The sequence below is a fragment of the Terrapene carolina genome, unplaced genomic scaffold (genome assembly GCF_002925995.2).
Source record: "Terrapene carolina triunguis isolate 2854851 unplaced genomic scaffold, T_m_triunguis-2.0 Scaffold88, whole genome shotgun sequence".
NCBI classification, from domain to species: Eukaryota; Metazoa; Chordata; order Testudines; family Emydidae; genus Terrapene; species Terrapene triunguis.
Window position 1 is genome coordinate 982,467 of NW_020664439.1, and position 20,378 is coordinate 1,002,844.

The 20,378-nt window shown below is 41.8% G+C and overlaps 1 protein-coding gene across 2 annotated transcripts in view; it reads right to left on the reverse strand.

The window, feature by feature from the left end:
- Positions 1-20,378, reverse strand: part of ARMC8 (armadillo repeat containing 8) — a 205,189-nt gene that overhangs the window by 98,268 nt on the left and 86,543 nt on the right. The window contains exons 6-8 of one of the 2 annotated variants that reach the window (XM_024218621.2): positions 15,285-15,377; positions 11,421-11,480; positions 8,849-8,929 (exon numbers count right to left, since the gene is read on the reverse strand). In XM_024218621.2, coding sequence (XP_024074389.1) covers positions 8,849-8,929; positions 11,421-11,480; positions 15,285-15,377 — 234 coding nt within the window. The remainder of the gene's footprint in view (positions 1-8,848; positions 8,930-11,420; positions 11,481-15,284; positions 15,378-20,378) is intronic. The other variant, XM_024218622.2, reaches the window with a different exon arrangement.

A 20,378-nucleotide genomic window follows, 5' to 3' on the forward strand; every position in this document is an offset into this window, starting at 1 on the left:
CTTGACCACAGCAGCTTCCATTACTACCGACGATCCATGAGGCAGGCTGGGAGGAATAGCGAGCAGCAGAATTTTGTTGCATTAAACATATGCGGCCCACCATACAGTAAGTAACCAGGATAGACTAAGATGTTTCCATAGCTATTTCATCACTAATTCCAGGTGAGGGTGGAGGGAACAGCTCCCAAATCCAAAAGGGCATAAAAACTCCATAACATCAGCCCTGGAGTCACACGCCATTTCTAGAGTAAAGGGGACAACCTCAGACATCCTCTTCACAAAAGGATGCCTTATTCTTCAGAGGAAGGTATTTCTCTTAACCTTCCTTTGATGAGTTGAGTAGAAACTGTGGAAATCTTCCTTTATGTCTGTCAGCCAAGAGGAGAATCTGGCAAGTCATCCTCACAGTTCTCTTAAAAATGCAGCCAAAACCATGGCTTTGGGAAAGGATGCGAGAGGAATGCCTTGACACACAAGGAGCCTGCCTTGACTGAGACTGAGTTGGGAGAACTGGCACAAAGAATGCCGACTTCATTGGTGCATTCACCAGCATCAAATGCATCATGACCACCACTGTTTAAGGCACAAACATCAATGGTATTGACACATTCATGGGACTCGGAGCTGCAAGCAGGTTCAGCATCTGGAAAACAACATCGCTTTTGGAAACAGTGCTGATGGCTATATGATCACAGCTAGTGCGTCTATCAGTTAATCAAAATGACAGGATTCCAGGAGACTGGCCCATAGTGTACTGAATGGAGGCCCTTGGAAGTCTTGAAGAGCATGCAAAACATACAAGGGGTATGAAATGTCCCACCGCAAATAAAGCTCTAAACTTGAACTTCCAAAGAAGTCACATGGACTTGACTTGTAATGCAGTCGCCAAAAAAAAAAAAAAAACAAAAAAAAAAAAAAAAAAAGCATAAACATAATTCTGGAATGTATTAGCAGGAGTGTTGTAAGAAAGACACAAGTAATTCTTCTGCTCTGATAAGGCCTCAGTTAGAGTATTGTGTCCAGTTCTGGGTACCACATTTCAGGAGAGATGTGGAAAAAATCCAAAGGAGAGTAACAAAAATGATTAAAGGTCTAGAAAACATGACCTATGAGGGAAGATTGAAAAAATTGGGTTTGTTTACTCTAGAAAAGAGAAGTCTTATGGGGAACATAATAGTTTTCAAGTACATAAAACGTTGTTACAAGGAGAAGAAAGAAAATTTTTCTCATTAACCTCTGAGGATAGGATGAGAAGCAATGGGCTTAAATTGTAGCCAGGGAGGTTTAGGTTGGACATTAGGAAAAACTTTCTAACTGTCAGGGTGGTTAAGCACTGGAATGAATTCCCGAGGTAGGTTATGGAATCTCAGTCACTGGAGGTTTTAAAGAGGTTAGACAAACACCTGTCAGGGATGGTCTAGATAAAAGACAGTAAGCTTTTCCGTAACTGGTGTTCTTCAAGATGTGTTGCTCATGTCCATTCCATATTAGGTGTGTGTGCTCGCCACATGCACCAGTGCTGGAAGTTTTTTCTCTTAGCAGTATCCGTAGGGGACCGGCTCTGGCGTCCTCTGGATTCACACCCACATGGCGCGGTATAAGGGTTGCCGCTGGCTCCCCTCCTAGTTCTTTCTTGCTGGAAATTCCAAAAGTGGGGAAGGACGGCGGGTTGTGGAATGGACATGAGCAATACATCTCGAAGAACACCAGTTATGGAAAAGGTAACTGTCTTTTCTTCTTCGAGTGCTTGCTCATGTCCATTCTGAAGAGGGACGGGGAAGGGGGGAGGGGGGGCTAAAAGTGAACTGTAGGGTATAACCCTCCACCACAGTATTGAGGGCCCAGCAGTCTGAAGTTATAGCCGTCCATGCGGGGAGGAAAAAAGAAAGGCAGTTGGAGAACAGTGGGACAGACGGATCTGGGTAAAGTCTGGTAGGTCACCCTCGAGCGCACCCTCAAAACACTCGCTTGCCCCCCCTGCTTATTGCGGGTTGAGCCCAACTGGGCAGAAGGAGGTGGTTGGTGGCTCGGGTGGCGCTTGTAGTCCCTACTCTTCTTATTGAGGGGGTTGGGGGGCTCAGGCCGGGGTTGACTCCCTTGGCCCTGAGATTGCTGCGGTTTGAACCACTTACGAGCTGGACCTGGAGCGTACAGCCCCAGAGTTTTCAGGGTAGTGCAGGAGTCCTTAAGGTCATGCTCTGCAAACAGGGTCTGGCCGTCGAAGGGGAGGTCCTGCATCAATTGCGGAGCCTCCATTGACAGACCCGAGAGGAGCAGCTAGGACACCCTTCGTATGGAGATGGCCGAGGCCATGGCGTGAGCCATGGAGTCTGCTGCGTCCGAGGCTACTTGGAGGGCCACTCTCACTGCAGCCATGCCCTTTTCCTAGACACCTTAAACAGCTAACGTGCCGGTCGCTGATGGGCATGGGCCACTTACAACGATCGCATGGTTTAAAGCCTGGGGATCGGGGCATACCCCATCCCTAGGCTGAGTCCCGTCCTGGACCAACTACAATAATTCCTCGCTTAACGTTGTAGTTATGTTCCTGAAAAATGCTACTTTAAGCAAAACGATGTTAAATGAATCCATTTCCCCATAAGAATTAATGTAAATGGGGGGGTTAGGTTCCAGGGAAATTTTTTTCACCAGACAAAAGACTATTAGATACACACACACAGAGTATAAGTTTTAAACAAACAATTTAATACTGTACACAGCAATGATGATTGTGAAGCTTGGCTGAGGTGGTGGAGTCAGAGGGTGGGATATTTCCCAGGGAATGCCTTACTGCTAAATGATGAACTAGCACTCACCTGAGCCCTCAAGGGTTAACACATTGTTGTTAATGTAGCCTCACACTCTACAAGGCAGCATGAATGGAGGGAGGAGACACAGCATGGCAGAGAGAGACAAAGACACACACAGTGTGTGTGTGTGTGTGTGTGTGTGTGTGTGTGTGTGTGTGTGTGTGTGTGTGTGTGTGTGAGAGAGAGAGAGAGAGAGAGAGAGAGAGAGAGACGTGCATTGCCCCTTTAAGTACGCTGACCCCACTCTAAGTACACTGCTTTTTTAAGTAGATCAGCAAGTTGAGACAGCAGCTGCTGCCAGCAAGCTCCCTCTGTCCTGAGCCCTGTCGTATCCCGTCCCCCCCCCCACTCTATGGAGATGGGGTACAGGAGCGGGGGGAGGGGACACCCTGACATTAGCACCCCTCTTTCCCCCCTGCACAGCAACCAGGAGGCTCCCGGGAGCAGCTCCAAGGCAGGGGGCAGGAGCACATGGTAGTGTGGGGAGGGACAGCTGAACTGCCTGGCAATTGATAGCCTGCTGGGCGGCTGCTGCACAAGGAACTTAGGGGAGTTGACAGGGGGGCTGCCGGTCCACCCTGGTTCCAAGCGCGCCCCCCCCCACTCCAATGGGCTGCTCTTTCTGCAAGCAGGGGGCAAAGCAGGTGGCTGCCAAACAATGTTATAAGGGAGCATTGCGCAACTTTAAACGAGCATGTTCTCTAATTGATCAGCAATGCAACAATGAAAAAACGTTAACCGGGATGACATTAAGTGAGGAGTTACTATAACTAGAACTAATACTAAGGGTAAATACTAAACTACATACAACTATTTTACAAAGAAACGTTCATGAGACACACTGAACTAAGCAAAAGCTAGCCAAACCAGCAGAAGTTCCAGCACTGGTGGCAAGAAGGAACTGAGGGTAGGGGGAGCCGGCAGTGCCCCTTACACCATGCCATGCGGGAGCAATTCCAGAGGGCGCAAGAGCCAGTCCCCTACGGATACTGCTAAGGGAAAAACTTCTGGCACCGGTGCTTGTGGTGAGCCCTCACCTAATATGGAATGAACACGAGCAAGCACTCAAAGAAGAATACTTCTGTCATGACTGCAGGGGACTGGACTAGAGGACCTCTTGAGATCTACTGCAGTCCCACAATTCTATGACTCTATAATGGGTTAGACCAATGGTCCATCTAGCCCAGTATGCTGTCTTCTGACAGTGGCCAATGTCAGGTGATTCAGAGGGAATGAATAGAACAGGCAATCAAGTGATCCATCGTGTCACAGAATATCAGGATTGGAAGGGACCTCAGAAGATCATCTAGTCCAACCCTCTGCTCAAAGCAGGACCAATCCCCAGACAGATTTTTGTCCCAGATCCCTAAATGGCCCTCTCAAGGATTGAACTCACAACCCTGGGTTTAGCAGGCCAATGCTCAAACCACTGAGCTATCCCTCCCTCGATTAACTCGGAGCTTCTGGCAAACAGAGGCTAAGGATACTCAGAGCATGCTGTTGCATCCCTGCCGCTCCTGGCTAATAGCCATTGATGGACTTATCTATGAACTTATCTAGTTCTTTTTTGAACCCTGTTATAGTTTTGGCCTTCACAACATTCCCTGGCAACGAGTTCCAGAAGTTGACTATGTGTTGTGTGAAGAAGTATTTCCTTTTGTTTGTTTTAAATCTTCTGCCTATTAATTTCATTTGGTGACCCCTAGTTCTTGTGTTATGAGGAGGAGCGAATAACACTTCCTTATTTACTTTCTCCATACAAGTCATGATTTTATAGACCTCTATCAGATTCCCCCTTAGTCATCTCTTTTCCAAGTTGAAAAGTCCCAGTCTTATTAATTTTGCCTCATATGGAAGCTGTTCCATAACCCTAATGATTTTTGTTGCCCTTCTGTGTACCTTTTCAAATTCCAAAATATCTTTTTTGAGAGGGAGCAACCAGATCTGCAAGCAGTATTCAAGATGTAGGCATACCATGGACTTATATAGAGGCATTATGATATTTTCTGTCTTATTATCTATCCCTTTCCTCATGGTTCCTAACATTTGGTTAGCTTTTTTGACTGCCGCTGCACATTGAGTGGATGTTTTCAGAGAACGATCCACAATTAATCCAAGATCTCTGAGTGGCAACAGCTAATTTAAACTTTGTATTTATCAACACTGAATTTCATCTTCCATTTCCTTGCCCAGTCACAATCAATTTGTATATGATTAATGTGAATCTCTATTATGGTGTTTTTTAAAAGGTTCCGTGCAGCTTACAGATATTTTACTTTGGGGACTGTACCTTTTAATTTCTGTTTAACTAGTTTCCTCATTTTTGTGTAATTCCCCTTTCTGAAATTAAATGCTACTGTAGTGGGCTTCTTTGGTGTTTTACGGCCCACAGGGATGTTAAATTTAATTACATTATGGTCACTATTACCAAGTAGTTCAGCTATAGTCACCTCTTGGACCAGATCCTGTACTCCACTTAGGACTAAATCAAGAATTACCTCTCCCTTTGTGGGTTCCAAGACTAGTTGCTCCAAGAAGCAGTCATTAAGGTATCAAGAAACTTTATCTCTGCATCCCATCCAGTCAATATGGGGATAGTTGAAATCCCTCATTATTACTGAGTTTTTTATAGCCTCTCTAATCTCTCTGAGCATTTCACAGTCATCCTCACCATCCTGGTCAGGTGATCGGTAGTATGTCCCTAGTGCTATAATCTTATTATTCAAGCATGGAATTTCTATCCAGAGAGATTCTATTGTACTGTTTGGTTCATTTAAGATGTTTACTATATTTGATTCTCTGCTTTCTTTCACATATATAGCTTCTACTCCTCCACCAGCACAACCTATTCTGTCATTCCTATATATATTCTACCCCGGTATTACCGTGTCCTCTTGATTATCATTCCACCAAGTTTCTGTGATGCCTATTCTATCAATATCCTCATTTAATACAAGGCACTCAAATTCATCAATCTTAGTATATAGACTTCTAGCATTTGGATATAAGCACTTATAAAATTTGTCACTTTTTCAGCTGTCTGCCATTATGTGATGTAAATGAATGGGACTCTTTCACTTGACTGTTTCTCCCCTACGGAACGTCTCTGTCTGAACCATGTGCTCCTTCACAACTGTTGGCTTTCCTCCAGCCCTAAGTTTAAAAACTTCTTTATAACCTTTTAAATTTTACATGTCAGCAATCTGCTTATTTTTGGTTTAGGAAGAGCCCATCCTTCCTGTATAGCACAGGTCTCAAAGTCCCGGCCCGAGGGCCATCGGCAGCCCAAGAACCTCCCTACTGCGGCCCGCGGAATCTTTTTAAAAAGTTCTTTCATCCGGCCCTCATGGCTGCCGGCCAAAGAAGGGGGAGGGAGGGGAGCGGGCAGGAGAGATTCACATGCCCCTTCCCCCAATGTTGCTCCATCCTGCTGCTCCTGGGACCCTTCCAGGGGTTGCACTCGGCAACGTGTCATTCACCTCGGGCAGCTCGGCTCCCTGCAAGCGGTTCTCTATCCCTGCTGTTGCTGGCGGAGCCGCAGAGGAGAGACCCATGCAGCCACGCTGCCGGCGCCGCCCCCCACAGCTCCCATTGGCTGGGGGAGAGGGACAGATATACCATCACTAGTTGCTGGGCAGAGTCACACATGGAGGCAGCATCATTAGTTGCCGGGCAAAGTCAGCTGGGGCGGCATGAGGCCAAGGGAGTGAGGGAAAAGGGTGGGAAACAGGCTGGGAGGTGGCATGAACACCATCTTCAGTGACATTATTGGCCCGCTATGAGGATTTGAGGACTGGCACTGGCCCTAAGGTAAATTGAGTTTGAGACCCTTGCTGTATAGGTTCCTCCTTTTCCAAAAGGTTCCCCAGTTCCTAATAAATCTAAACCCCTCCTCCCTACACCATTATCTCATCCATGCATTTAGACCCTGCAAGTTCTGCCCGTCTAACTGGCCCTGTCTATAGAACTGGAAGCATTTCAGAGAATGCTATCATGGAAATCCTGGATTTCAATCTCTTTACCTAGCAGCCTAAATTTGGCCTCCAGGACCTCTCTCCTACTTTCCCTATGTCATTGGTACCTATATGTACTACGACCACTGGTTCCTCCCCAGCACTATACATAAGCCTGTCTAGACATCTCGAGACATCTGCAACCTTTGCCCCGGCAGGCAATTCACCATGCGGTTCTTTCGGTCATCACAAACCCTGTTATTTATATTTCTAATGATCGAATCCCCCATTACTATTACAATGGGATGGAGGCTTCAGTGACAATGAAAAGGACTCAGGGGTTATTGCTGACTACGAACTGAATGTGAGCTTCTCAATGCTGTGAGCAAAGGGGCTGATGTGATTCTTGCATGTACAAATAGGGGAGAATATTGAATACGTAGAGGGAGGTGATATTACCTTGAGTATACAGTACTGGTGAGACCACCACTGGAATACTTTGTCCAGTTCTGGTGTGCACACTTCAAAAAGGATGTTGAAAAATTTTAGAGGGCTCAGAATAAAACTAAAGAATGATTCATGGTCTGGAAAGCCTGCCTTACAATAAAAAATGAAAGTAGCTCAACTACTTAGCTTATTGACGATTAAGAGGCTACTTGACTATGGTCCATAATTGCCTACACAGGAAGAAGATACTTGATAGAGGTCTCTGACTGCTAAAAGTAAAGGTATAAAAAGATCCAGTGGCTGGAAATTGAAGTCATCATAGTTCAGACTGGAAATAAGACGTTAATTTTTAAACACTCAGGTAACTAATCATTGGAACAGATTACCAAGAGATGTGGCAAATTCTACATTACTAGGAATCTTTAAATCAAGACTGGATCTCTCTCTAAAAGGCTAGATCAGCCACAAATTATTGTGATAGATGCAGGAAGTCACTGGGTGAGATTGTATGGCCCATTATACTGGAGATCAAACTGGATGATTATAAAGATGTTTTCTGGCCTTTATACCTATGGATCTGTGAACAGAAAGATACAGTCCCACCCCAAAAGATAACAATATAGCTTTAGATATATTTAAATGTAGTAACTGAAAAAAAATCAGTGAGGTAACTATTTACATTCAAAGATTTCATTCTGAAAGTTTATAGAGGGTGACATTGTTCAAACTTAATTATTTGTGTAAGATGCTCCTTGTCTAAAAATCTTTCATATTTGCTTAGCCTCCGCAAGGTCACAGCACTGACTTTAATCCACAGTCATGTTTTCCACAAGCACATACCAACAGACATAGTTTAAACTATGTATTTACTTATGTGTTAGCCCCGAGGGACCAAATTCTCAAAGCCTTACACAGAACGTGTATGCATCTGTGTGTGCACTCAGACATGCAGTTTTGAGTAAAACTGTGGAATTTTGCTCAGCCTCTCTCCTTGAATTAGGCTTTGAAAATTTAGTTTCAGACTGCCAGCAAATAGCTATTAGAGGTAGGAATTCTACCACTGCCACCAAATCCAAATTCATACAGTGTGATCTTATCCCAGAAATACCACTTCACGACAACACTGTGAAATCAAGTCGGCATTCTTCTTTGGTACTTGACCCATCCAGAATGGATTTCAGAAACAAAAGCATATGGTAGAGCCCAGACTCCAAAGTATTCAGTGGAATAAAAACCACTCACAGGCTCTTTCAACTACATAATCAAGTTTTCAAAACATATTTGACTTATTTCTATCCAGGTCAGCTCATCTATGCTCCCCTTTTCACCAGCTCTTTCTTCTAAGAAGTCTTCATTTGCTCATTTTCTTTTGTTTGGCTGAACGGCTGCTTGACTCTAAGTCAAGCTCTATTTCAATTACTGGTATTTTAACTTTATAGAGCACCCAGATATTTTGTGGCAGGTTTCTGTATATCCACACAAAAACAACGACGATGGGCACCCAAGAAATGTGTATTGCATACTTTTATATGTGTGTGTACGTATATGTGCAAACATATAATTTCTATAATTATATTAATACAGATTGCTTTTATAACTGATGTGAAATCAAAATCTCAAGCAGTTTTAATGCCTTACTTTGTAGGACGTGGAACTTAATAGGTGAGCAATATTCTGAACTGCTCCATGGTTAAACAAGATTGTCTGATGATCTGGACCCTATAAAGAAAAAAGAAGGAGTATTTATTCTTTTAAAAAACAAATGTGGAAGAGGCTTCCTGTTAACTGTAACTTCAGTAAGTATTAAAATGCAGGTTTTCCTGCCATTCTTTGCTTTGTACATTGGAAATGTGCTAGTTTCTTTACCATCTGAAGCTAACTTTGTTACATCTATTGAGCTTGACCTACTTATTGATAGTCATTTTCATTCTCATTCTTGGAAGGAAATACCAAAACTAGAGAGATTAGGAGTAGAGTGAGTGAAGATATTTCAATTTAATAGATGAAGGATGAGTTCTACAATAATTGACAATGGGGATTTTATTTTTCATAGCTGATGTAGGGCTACTGGCAAAATACAGTTTCAATCTTTGCAATATTGTATAAGATTCTCAATCATCTGCAACACCTCTTCCATTGCTAATCCCATGCATTTTCAGCATAACAACCCCAGAAAAGATAGCAAGTAACCAATTCTAAAGCTGTTCCCATATATCAGAATGTGCGTCAACTGATAGTGTGGCGAGAGTAGTGTCTCACTCCTACACTAGTAACTCCTACACATGAAATCTAGATTTAAAAACTTTTTTATAATACTATTTCAAATATATCAACTGTAAAGACAGCTCACCAACCTTAAGTACTTAAAGAGCTAGTAAAAATAAGTGTCTGAGGTGTTAAACATTTTTCAGTTTTCAAAAATTCAGTTTGAAATAAACTCAAGTCCAAATACTGACCCCATGTCTCCTCTACAGTACAAAAGTCTCAAGATCTCTGTGGTCTGGTCAGGCTCTATGGAAGCAGAGGAGAAATGGAACCCTCAGGGGACCTCCCACCCTCAGCAATCTCAGTGAATCCTAGGTGATCAGTGAGCCCTTCCTCCCCTGGAAGTTGAGTGCACGACTCTACTCCCACTGCCTCTTCCCATGACAACCCACCTTTGAGGGCAGGACCACCCCAACCTGCAGAACTGGCTGGCAACTTCAAAACAGAGATGTCAGACAGGGATGATGGGCCTCAACGAGACTGAGGACGTCTGGAGGAACAAGAACAACCCTGACAGACTCCTCCCTCCTCCCATTTCAGGGGATCCTTTTGTTCCCCATTCCTGGTTTACCCTGTTGCTTGACAGGAGCTGCTATGCCCTCAAGGCTATAGTGGTGTCTGCTTAGCTTTTGCATGGAAAGAGAAGGGCAGGACCCCAGTCATCACACAGGCTCCCTGCCCCTTTTTAATAGCTCTATGTATCCATTCCTGTGGAACAACTCTATGGCCCCTTGCACACCAATCTGATCATCCTCTACACTGGTCAGGCCGGTGTACAATTCTTATATGGGGGAGTAAAGGGACTAGTACTGTACTGCCTTTACAAATGTGTAAGAGTCAGGTTTTGGCCCAGAGTTAAATTTCTAAATATTGTCAGCAGCCGTGACAGCATGTGTCACCACAAACTACATAATTCCTACCAATAAAGTTCAGTACCCTAGAAACTAGAACAGGGGTAGGCAACCTATGGCACGCGTGCCGAAGACAGCACGCAAGCTGATTTTCAGTGGCACTCACACTGCCCGGGTCCTGGCCACTGGTCCGGGGGGCTCTGCATTTTAATTTAATTTTAAATGAAGCTTCTTAAACATTTTAAAAACCTTATTTACTTTACATACAACAATAGTTTAGTTATATATTATAGACCTATAGAAAGAGACCTTCTAAAAACGTTAAAATGTATTACTGGCAAGCGAAACCTTAAATTAGAGTGAATAAATGAAGACTCGGCACACCACTTCTGAAAGGTTGCCGACCCCTGCACTAGAATAAAATACATATCCCCAGTTTCTGCTCTGGAGCATCCACATTGGTGTGATGTCTGCTCTGTGCACATCTCATTGGTTTAAAGAGACAAAGGTGGGAAACACCAAATTTGAACTGCAAAACACTGCCTGATTTTCTTGATTGATTTGCAGCCTAAATGCTAATGGTCTTCCTGCCAGAATGAAAATTTCAGTATTCTCTCTCATACTTAAACCAACCTGGCATACATGAACAATCCTACATACCTCTGTGCATCTGACAATGGTCGAGACATTTCATTTTCAAGCTTTTTAGGAGTCATTTAAAAACAGTGATTTTTTTTTTAAAAGGTATTATGTAAAATATTTTTACTACACCACTACCTCGATATAAAGCGACCCAATATAACACGAATTTGGATATAACGTGGTAAAGCAGCGCTCCGGGGGGGAGGGGCTGCGCACTCCGGTGGATCAAAGCAAGTTCAATATAACGCGGTAAGATTTTTTGGCTCCCGAGGACAGCGTTATATCGAGGTAGAGGTGTACTTCATTTATAATTATCCTTTTCCAGAAAAACCATGAAAATTACTTTTAGATATAACATATCTGATGCTTTAAGACGCTTCAGCTGCTACCACTGACAACTTCCTATTAAAAATGCGATTAAAATACCTTGTTTGCTGTAGAAAAACACTTACATTGGCACATAGAAGTGGCTGAGGCGATGATTTAAAGCCGCAGCTATGCCAGTGTCGAAGCTAAAGAAAAGATATTAAAAGACGGGGGGAGAAATGAATGAAAATGAAGTCAAGAATTGCTTTGATTTAACTTGTTTTTGTAACCTGATAAATATATCACTTATCTAGTTCCCATGTGCCAGATTTTCAAAGAGAATCATCTAATCTGTTGTGTGTAAATACCACCATGAATACACAAATGAGTTAGCTGTGTGCACTCATGGCTAGTTAGCTGCACAACTAAACATGCACGCAAAAAATATTCAGTTTGGACATACACTTAAAGTGTTTCCTTGGACAAATCAGGTATGCTTAATATATGCATACATATCTTTGAAAATCTGACTATGTATTAATAGCCCACATTTAAGAACTCTACTGTCAGACTTATTCAACAATAAATAGAAAGTTGTTTTAAATCTAGACATGTGAAGACTTGATTATACACTATATAACTCATTTTTAATTTCAGATATCTCAGAAACTGAGTCAATAATGAGGGGTAATTGCTTTTCTTATTCTTGGAGTACAATGGTGGAGTTCTAGGACCTATCTTAATGATACTGTGCCTGTCCTCCAAAGAATCAAGGTATTTCAGTTTTAAATCTTCCTTTCATGTAGCATTTGGGGAACAGAAATAACAGCTCTTGATTACTTTTCATTCATTACTTACAGATCGTCATAAAAACTTGATTTTCAACAAAATAGCATGGCCTATTACTGATGATGTTCAAAAGAACCATGTAACAAAATTTATGATGACAAACATCAAAGAGACTCAAAAATATCTTTGGATGCAACAGACTCTTGTGCAGAAGTTCAGCACAAGGCCTACAAACTAGCTACGGCCCACTTACATCCTTAGAATAAGGCTTACGAGGGATTTAGCTAGTTCATAAGCCTAGTGCTGTACTGCTGCCTGGGGTGAATTTCATGTATTCTGCATAGCTGATGAAGGTATTATTTAAACAGTAATAGCAATTACATTCAAATGAAATTTCAAGTACTAATTTTCCAAATTTTGGTACCATACAATCATGTATCAAAAAGAACAGGCCTTTTAAAAATAAAAAGCTCACTTTGACAATTAAAGTAGTAATAAAGCTTCTTCACTTGTGCCATCTTCCCTGAAAACAGATTAACTGTGACAGAGAGAACCTTAACCCCGAATGCCCTTTCAAGGTAAGTTTCAACATGCATTTTACAATGCTTTGTGCATTATTGTAGCTTGGTTTTCAATAACTTGATTTTGTTTATTTTATAGGCAGATGGTGTCCAAGATTTGTATGTAAAGAACAGGCCTCCCTCCTGCCCCAAGAACCAGCATTCCCCTTCACGTCCATCCAAAATCTCTCCAGAGTCGTCATTCTGTCAGTCATTTCCACTCCATTTTTTTTTTAAGCTCAAAACTCTCAGTGAAAATAGTAAAAGATATGCCACAAACAAAAGGAAGTGTGAAACCATACTAACAACATTGAGTAAGGATTTTCTATCTAAGGAAAATGTCTGCTGTCGTCAGTGAAATTTTGAGGTGGAAAAGAGAGAAAAAAGTTGATAGGCAAAGAAGCCTCCCGCGACCTGAGCTGACCTTCTGCCCAGGAAGAGGGAGGCAGTGGGGAACCCTTCACAGGAACACTGGTTCTTAAGGGGAGTGTGGTGTCAGTTATCTTCACAAATGCTAGACCACCTGCCTAGAAAGTAAACAAAAGAAAAAAAATACATTGAAGCACAAATAACCCTTTAAAATACATGTTGAAGCTTACCTAAAACCAGTATTCATAGTGACGTGTTTTCCCCAGAGAAATCAATGAGAAAGATTCTCTCCAGCACACAATCTGTTCAAGGGAAGATAGTAGCTTTCATTAAATAAGCTCAGAACTATCCACTGCCACAGGCATATTGAAACTTTCATGGGTGTTTGATATCTTGCCTATCTGTACAAGACAGAAAAACAGGTTTTCTTTAACCCTTGCAAGTATGTTAGATTCTGACATATCAACTGCCTGGTATTATATCTGAAGGCACAGTAGTAGAGCATTTGTCTTGGTCGCTAGATCTTGTACCCATGGAATAAAGCAGCTAAAAAGAAAAAAAAAGGAGGTATTTTCAAGTTTCCCATGAAAGATTCTATTTATCTAGAAAAACAAAGATCAAGTTCTTGACCAATTTAAGAAACAGCTTCAGAAGACCTCAAAGCATCAAAAATTTGGATCTCTCTCTCTTTATATTATTTGATCCTCTTACCTATTCTAAAACAGTAGTGTTTTCTTGTTATGATTCTGGGATTTATTTTATGTCAACTATTTAATTTAGCATTACTCATTTGTATTTTCAATCATTCACACTCATGTATTCAGTGTGCCCTACATGCTCGTGGTTTCTATAATTTCATGTGAAAATTTTCAAGATTTTTACATTTTTGCTGTAAAATGTGAAGTTTTCAAAATATTCATGGTAAACTAAATGTCCCAATTTTTTCAGTTCAGTGAAAATAGCATAGTGGCTATAGAAGACTTTTTTTACTTTTTTCTTTATTAGTGAATGGGGTTTGGTTTAGTTAATTAAATATTTATGATACAGAAAAGTTGGCAAGTGTTACAAAACAGGGCAAGGTGTTCCTTTTGTCAAGGAGAGCAAGGCAGAATTCATCCTTTTCACAGCAGAGTTGGATGCTCAAGGGTAAGAGATCCAGTTTTCATATACCTGATTTGGTTGTGTAGTGCTGCTGAGCTACTACTTCCATTTATATGCAAGCTTGTGTTTTATACAATCAATCCTGTGCTAACACTTCTACAATAATGTGCTAACAATTGTTGTAACACAGCATTCATTGTAAAGAACACATTTCCAAACTATATCTTCTTACTCAGTTTTCAATTGGACTTTTTTGCTTGGAATTTTTTTCTGGTTAAAAAACACATATTTGAGACATCTATTTAATATTTTAAAGGTTCTAGTTTTCATCTTATAAGTGACCCCCGGAGTAACTGACTAAACTGGATAATCCTTGATTTCATCAAACTAATGCAAGATTAGCAGGATTTAAGGTAATGTTGGAATAAGATTCCACATAAAAGATAAATAAGCAGAAATAATAGGAACTGGAATGTCTTTCTTTCACCATGTTAACCACAAACTTTACATTAATTTGTATATTTTGCTCTAGTGTTCTCCGTATTGTAAGAGTTTTCCTCTAGATATCTGATACTTTTGCTAAAAGAAAGCCTCTTTTAAGAGCTGAGATTTTAATTAGATCATTAATGTCACTTTATTTTCAGTTCTCAGTTTAATTAAATAAAAAATTGCAATTCCATAAGTACATACATATGCACACTCACTACATATGAACTAATGAGGAAGAGTACAATTTTAATACAAGAACACTTTTCACTGGTCTATAATCTCTCCAAATACAAAGTATCATGGGTACAAAATGGCTGCCTTGAGCCGACAGAGGCAGTATGAGCTAAAAGGTTGATTCAATAAATTCCCAAAGCAGAGCAACAAGAAAAACTGAAATCCTCAAATATAGTCATGCTGACAATGAAGTTTTATGATTCATTCAATTTTTGTTTTTATTTTTTGGTTAATACATTCTATTCCCAATAAACCCAAAGTTCTTATTATTTGCCTACTTTGCTTTATCCAAGAGCTGTATCTACCTATAATCCCAGAAACACTATCAGCAAATGGGGGTGGGAGGGAGAGAGATTCAGTCTTTATTGTCCTACTGTTCCAGCCATAAAAGTCTTTATTATCTTATTCAGTTTCTAAATGGCAGAAATACAAGAACCCTCATAGAGAATATTTATTCTCTTTCCTTACTTTGCAGCAATGTGAGAAGATCTGACATATGTATTCTTGTGTATATCGAGACCTACTAAGCAGTGCCATTAGGTGGGGGATAACTGTAGCATCCTAGAAAAAAGTCAGAAAAGAAAACAATATTAAAACTAGAAATTTCAGCACTGTTAGTCAGCGATTTGTAACTAACAAGCTGCATCCTAAGCTTTTCAATAGTTAGTACCCAAGCCTAAAACAGGGGACCTGCTGAGATGCATGAGGAAAAAGGACTAGGCCATAAAAGTACTATGGATGTGATTTTCAAAGAAAATGACAGCTTGGTGCCCAATTCCCATCAAAATTCAATGTTCCTAACTCCCAGCTGTGTGTCACTGAAAATCTCTGCATTATGGGCAGGTCTTCACTACGGAGGGGGGTCAATTTAAGATACGCAAATTCAGCTACGTGAATAGCGTAGCAGAATTCGACGTATCGGAGCCGACTTACCCCGCTGTGAAGACGGCGGCAAAATCGACCTCCGCGGTTCCCCGTCGACGGCGCTTACTCCTACCTCCGCTGGTGGAGTAAGAGCGTCGATTTGCGGATCGATTGTCGCGTCCCAATGAGACGCAATAATTCGATCCCCGAGAGATCGATTTCTACCCGCTGATTCAGGCGGGTAGTGTAGACCTAGCCTAAGTAACCTACTTAGTGAGAAATCTTGGGACAAAGGAAAAGAGGAATTCCGCTCACAAGAAACTGTCACTGACAGCAATAACTGAATAAAAAGCTCTGTATTTTGGAGACAAAAATCCCCCAGTGGCATTCTTCTCCCGGAACGGTAATTTACTTACCTTCTAATTGGTTATCTCTTAATTCTGAGAGGGTGGGAATGGAGGGAGTATAGGAAGTGAGGTGCCAGTATAGACAATGGATTTTTTCATCCTCCCACCAGCAGTTGGAGACAAGACATCAAAAGAAATTAGTGATACTGGCCTTCCATCTGAACAATCCAATTCAAGAGTTTCCTTTAGAACTGACATAGCACATGCACACACGCTCATAGTGGAAAAAAACTAAACAAAGAGTAATCAGAAGAGAAAACAGAGAGAGATGGGAGATCACCTTGCTACCTGTTCCTCATTGTTTGGTTCTGTTAAGAATCCAATCCTGTTTCTTAAGATCACTATAGTAAGTGAGAAATACCTAAATATTGTTATAAATCAATGAAAGCTTTAAGATATCTAACATATATTTTATCAGAAGCCAGCTACAAGTGGGGATCCCACTAGAAGCAGTGGAAGATTAGCAGTTTTTGTGAACTCCGGAAACCAGCCTCAAATGAATGGTCTCTGAGACAAAGGGTTTGGTTGCTTAAGCAGAGGAGACTAAATATCAGAAATCCCCTTTAATAGGTTGCGTCTATGTTGACTATGACAGGTAAACTGAGCCCTTCACCTGGGGAGAGCTGGAGTCAGTAAGAACTGTTGTGATGATCAGATAGTTTTTTTAGGATGTTATTTTCCAGCTACCCTATCTGTTATGTTATGGCAATAGAGAAAGTAACAGTAACTGGATACAGGTTTATGCTGCCAGGGCCTCAGTTTCACTTGTACATTAGCAAACAAAAATTCAATTAAAAAAGAAAAAAATTAAAACAATTTAACAAAGCTCTCCTATTATCTCTCTCTATTTCCACAGAATATTTTAATGAGAAAAACGTTTAATGAACAGACACTCAGATGGTATGAAACACTAAGTTTTAGGTTGTTAGGCACTGTTAAAAGTCTAATCCAGGGGTAGGCAACCTATGGCACGTGTGCCAAAGGCGGCACGCGAGCTGAGTTTCAGTGGCACTCACACTGCCTGGGTCCTGGCCACCGGTCCGGGGGGCTCTGCATTTTAATTTAATTTTAAATGAAGCTTCTTAAACATTTTAAAAACCTTATTTACTTTACAAACAACAATAGTTTAGTTATATATTATAGACTTATAGAAAGAGACCTTCTAAAAACGTTAAAATGTATTACTGGCACACGAAACCTTAACATAGAGTGAATAAATGAAGACTCGGCACACCACTTCTGAAAGGTTGCTGACCCCTGGTGTAATCCTCTCTCTTCTTAACAGAATACAGGAGGCACACATACAAAATTTTGGAAATCGGGGAAAGAACAGCAAAAGAAAGTAAATACAGCTTCTGTCTCTTCTGCTTGCTGTTTAATTGCTGGAAAGTGTCAGCACTTAGTACAGGACCTTATTAAGCACTCCAGAACCTACCGTACTCAGGCTATTGCTTTCAGCTTGCCTCTCTGGTCACAGCAGTATTGCAAGGTTAATTTTGTCTGGCTGGCTAAGTCAGACCCTCATTAAATAAAAGGAAAAAAGAAAAATACAAGGGGAGGAGGGATAGCTTAGTGGTTTGAGCATTGGCCTACTAAACCCAGGGTTGTGAGTTCAATCCTTGAGGGGGCCATTTAGGGATTTGGGGCAAAAATCTATCTGGGGATTGGTCCTGCTTTGAGCAAGGGGTTGGACTAGATGACGCCCTGAAGTTCCTTCCAACCCTAATATTCTATGATTCTAAGAGGGTGAGGAAAACATGAGGGAAGGAGCTGTGACAGATTATTAAATAGCATCTCCACATGAAACACTGAGATGTGATAATTTTATCAACGCTATGGGTATGCCTACAATGCAAAAAACTTACTGCAGCAGCAAGTCTCATTGTCCAGTCAACTGACTGAGGCTCATGCTGCTGGGCTAAAAATAGCAGTGTAGATGCTCCTGCTCGGACTGGAGCACAGGATCTGAGACTCACCCCCCTTGCCAGATTTTGGATCCTGGGCTCCAGCCCGATCAGGAACTTCTACACTGCTATTTTTAGCCCTGCAGCATGAGACCAAGTCAATTGATCCAGGCTCTGCGACTTGCTGCTGCGGGAGTTTTGTTTTGTTTCTTGTCACTTAGATGTACCTTATAGGTATGTCTATATTGCAATTAAACATCCATGGCTGGCTCATGCTACCTGACTCAGGCTTGTGGGGCTTGGGCTAAGGGGCTGTTTAAATGTGGTGTGGATGTTCAGGCTTGGGCTGGAGCCCAGGCTCTGGGTCCCCGCAAGAAGGGAGGGTCCCAGAGCTCAGGCTCCAGACAGAGCATTTACACAGCAATTAAGCAGCCCCTCAGACTCAGCCCTGCGAGCCTGAGTCAGCTGGCACAGGCCAGCCATGTGTTTTTGATTTAAGCATAGACATGTTCTGTGAGACTTGGTCAGTGAGGTGAAGTTATTGTTTACTGAGTTATAAAACTTTCCTGTATGAATCCATTAATATAACTTAATAGGGGGCTGTGGAAAACAACACAATAGCTATAGATAAGCAACCCCCCAGCAAACACTGGGAGGCAATTACAGGCCAATGGCATACTTCCAGGCTCAAAGCCGAAGTCACAACTCTTCTGCCAATGCTGGGAACTAACAAATCAAAGGGCCATAAATAGTTAAATGCCCTGCTCATGAAAGGAAAAGAGGGTCAATCAGGAGCTGTCCAGAGTAACAGGTTAACAGAGTAAAACTGCAGAGGGAATCTGAAGAAGCTGGGCGTTTCCCCAGACCCAGGCAATGTAAGCCATAGGGAGACATCGGTTTTCTCTTAAATGCTTTGGTTCTTAGTAAATACTTTGCTTTAAGAAAAAGTATTTAAGCAAAGGCTGTTTGGTCACTGGTTACCACTACCACTGCTCCCAGAGGGAACAAAGCTACAGGCATTGAAGGTAAGTCAGGCCTGCTGAGGTACTCACAATTCATCACAGGAGACTGCAACCCAGAGCCTTGCCTAAGAGTGGGAGAATCCTGTAATTCTACCCGAAGAAAGGCAATGGCTAGAGGCCTGAGAGGGATGCACTCAAAGAGACCAGGAGAGGTCTGAGGGTACGTCTATACTTACCCGCTGGTTCGGCGGCAAGGAAACGAACTTCTGGGTTCGATTTATCGCGTCTTGTCTGGACGCGATAAATCGAACCCAGAAGTGCTCGCCGTCAACTCCGGTACTCCTGCTCGGCGAGAGGAGTACGCGGAATCGACGGGGAGCCTGCCTGCCTCGTCTGGACGGCGGTAAGTTCGAACTAAGGTACGTCGACTTCAGCTACGTTATTCACATCGCTGAAGTTGTGTATCTTAGTTTGAATTGGGGGGTTAGTGTAGACCAGCCCTCAGTTGCAGTTCACCCTTTAACTATGACAGGAGTAATAGCAGGAACTTTAGTTTCCCATCTCAGAAGTTGCTCAGAACACAACTGTGGAGATGGTACTATTGCCTGTTCCCCCACCCAACGTTTTTGTTTAGTCAGAACATCTTTCAGCACCAGGAAAAGAAGGCCCAACGGTATGACCATAAATCCCTGAGTCCCAGTAGGTTTACAACAGTGTTGAAAGTCTCAGCCAAGAGTGAGATGCAGTATAGTTCTCCCTACCAGACATTAGCTTGCTGCCATGCATAAGCAAACTGACAAGTGCTGCCCAGAAAAGCAACATCCAAAAGGAGTAGCAACCAAAACAAGTGCCAGATGGTCCATACCTGCATGCTTGCTCTCATCTTAAGAACACTTTTGCCTGTGGCTACAATTCTGCAAATTCACCAGGCTTGAAAGCCCGAGTGACTGTTCTTTTAGTTCAAAAAACTCAATTTACATAATTCCTTAGCCATCATTGTGTTTTCTTTCAACAGCTTTACATAACACGTATATAGGTTAAAATCATATCCTGCCACCTTTCACCCACCTTTGGCAATTTAAGATTTCAAGCCACATTAAGGCTCAACACAATAGAACCACATATTAATTGACTTTTCTGGTATCCTATGAAACCACCATCAGCTGAGGTTCTTGCAGTTGTGTCAGGAAAAAGGTAATAGACTTCTGTAAAACATTTGTGTTGGTAACTCATGACATTTTGGCTAAAAAACTAGAAAGATATAAAATTAATATGGCACACATTAAAAGGGTTAAGAGCTGTCTATTGAGAGCTCTCAAAATGCAAGTGGGTGTTTCTAGTGGGGTTCTGCAGGGATTGGTTCTTGGCCCTATGCTTTTTAACATTTTTATCAATGACCTGGAAGAAAATAAAATCACTGATAAA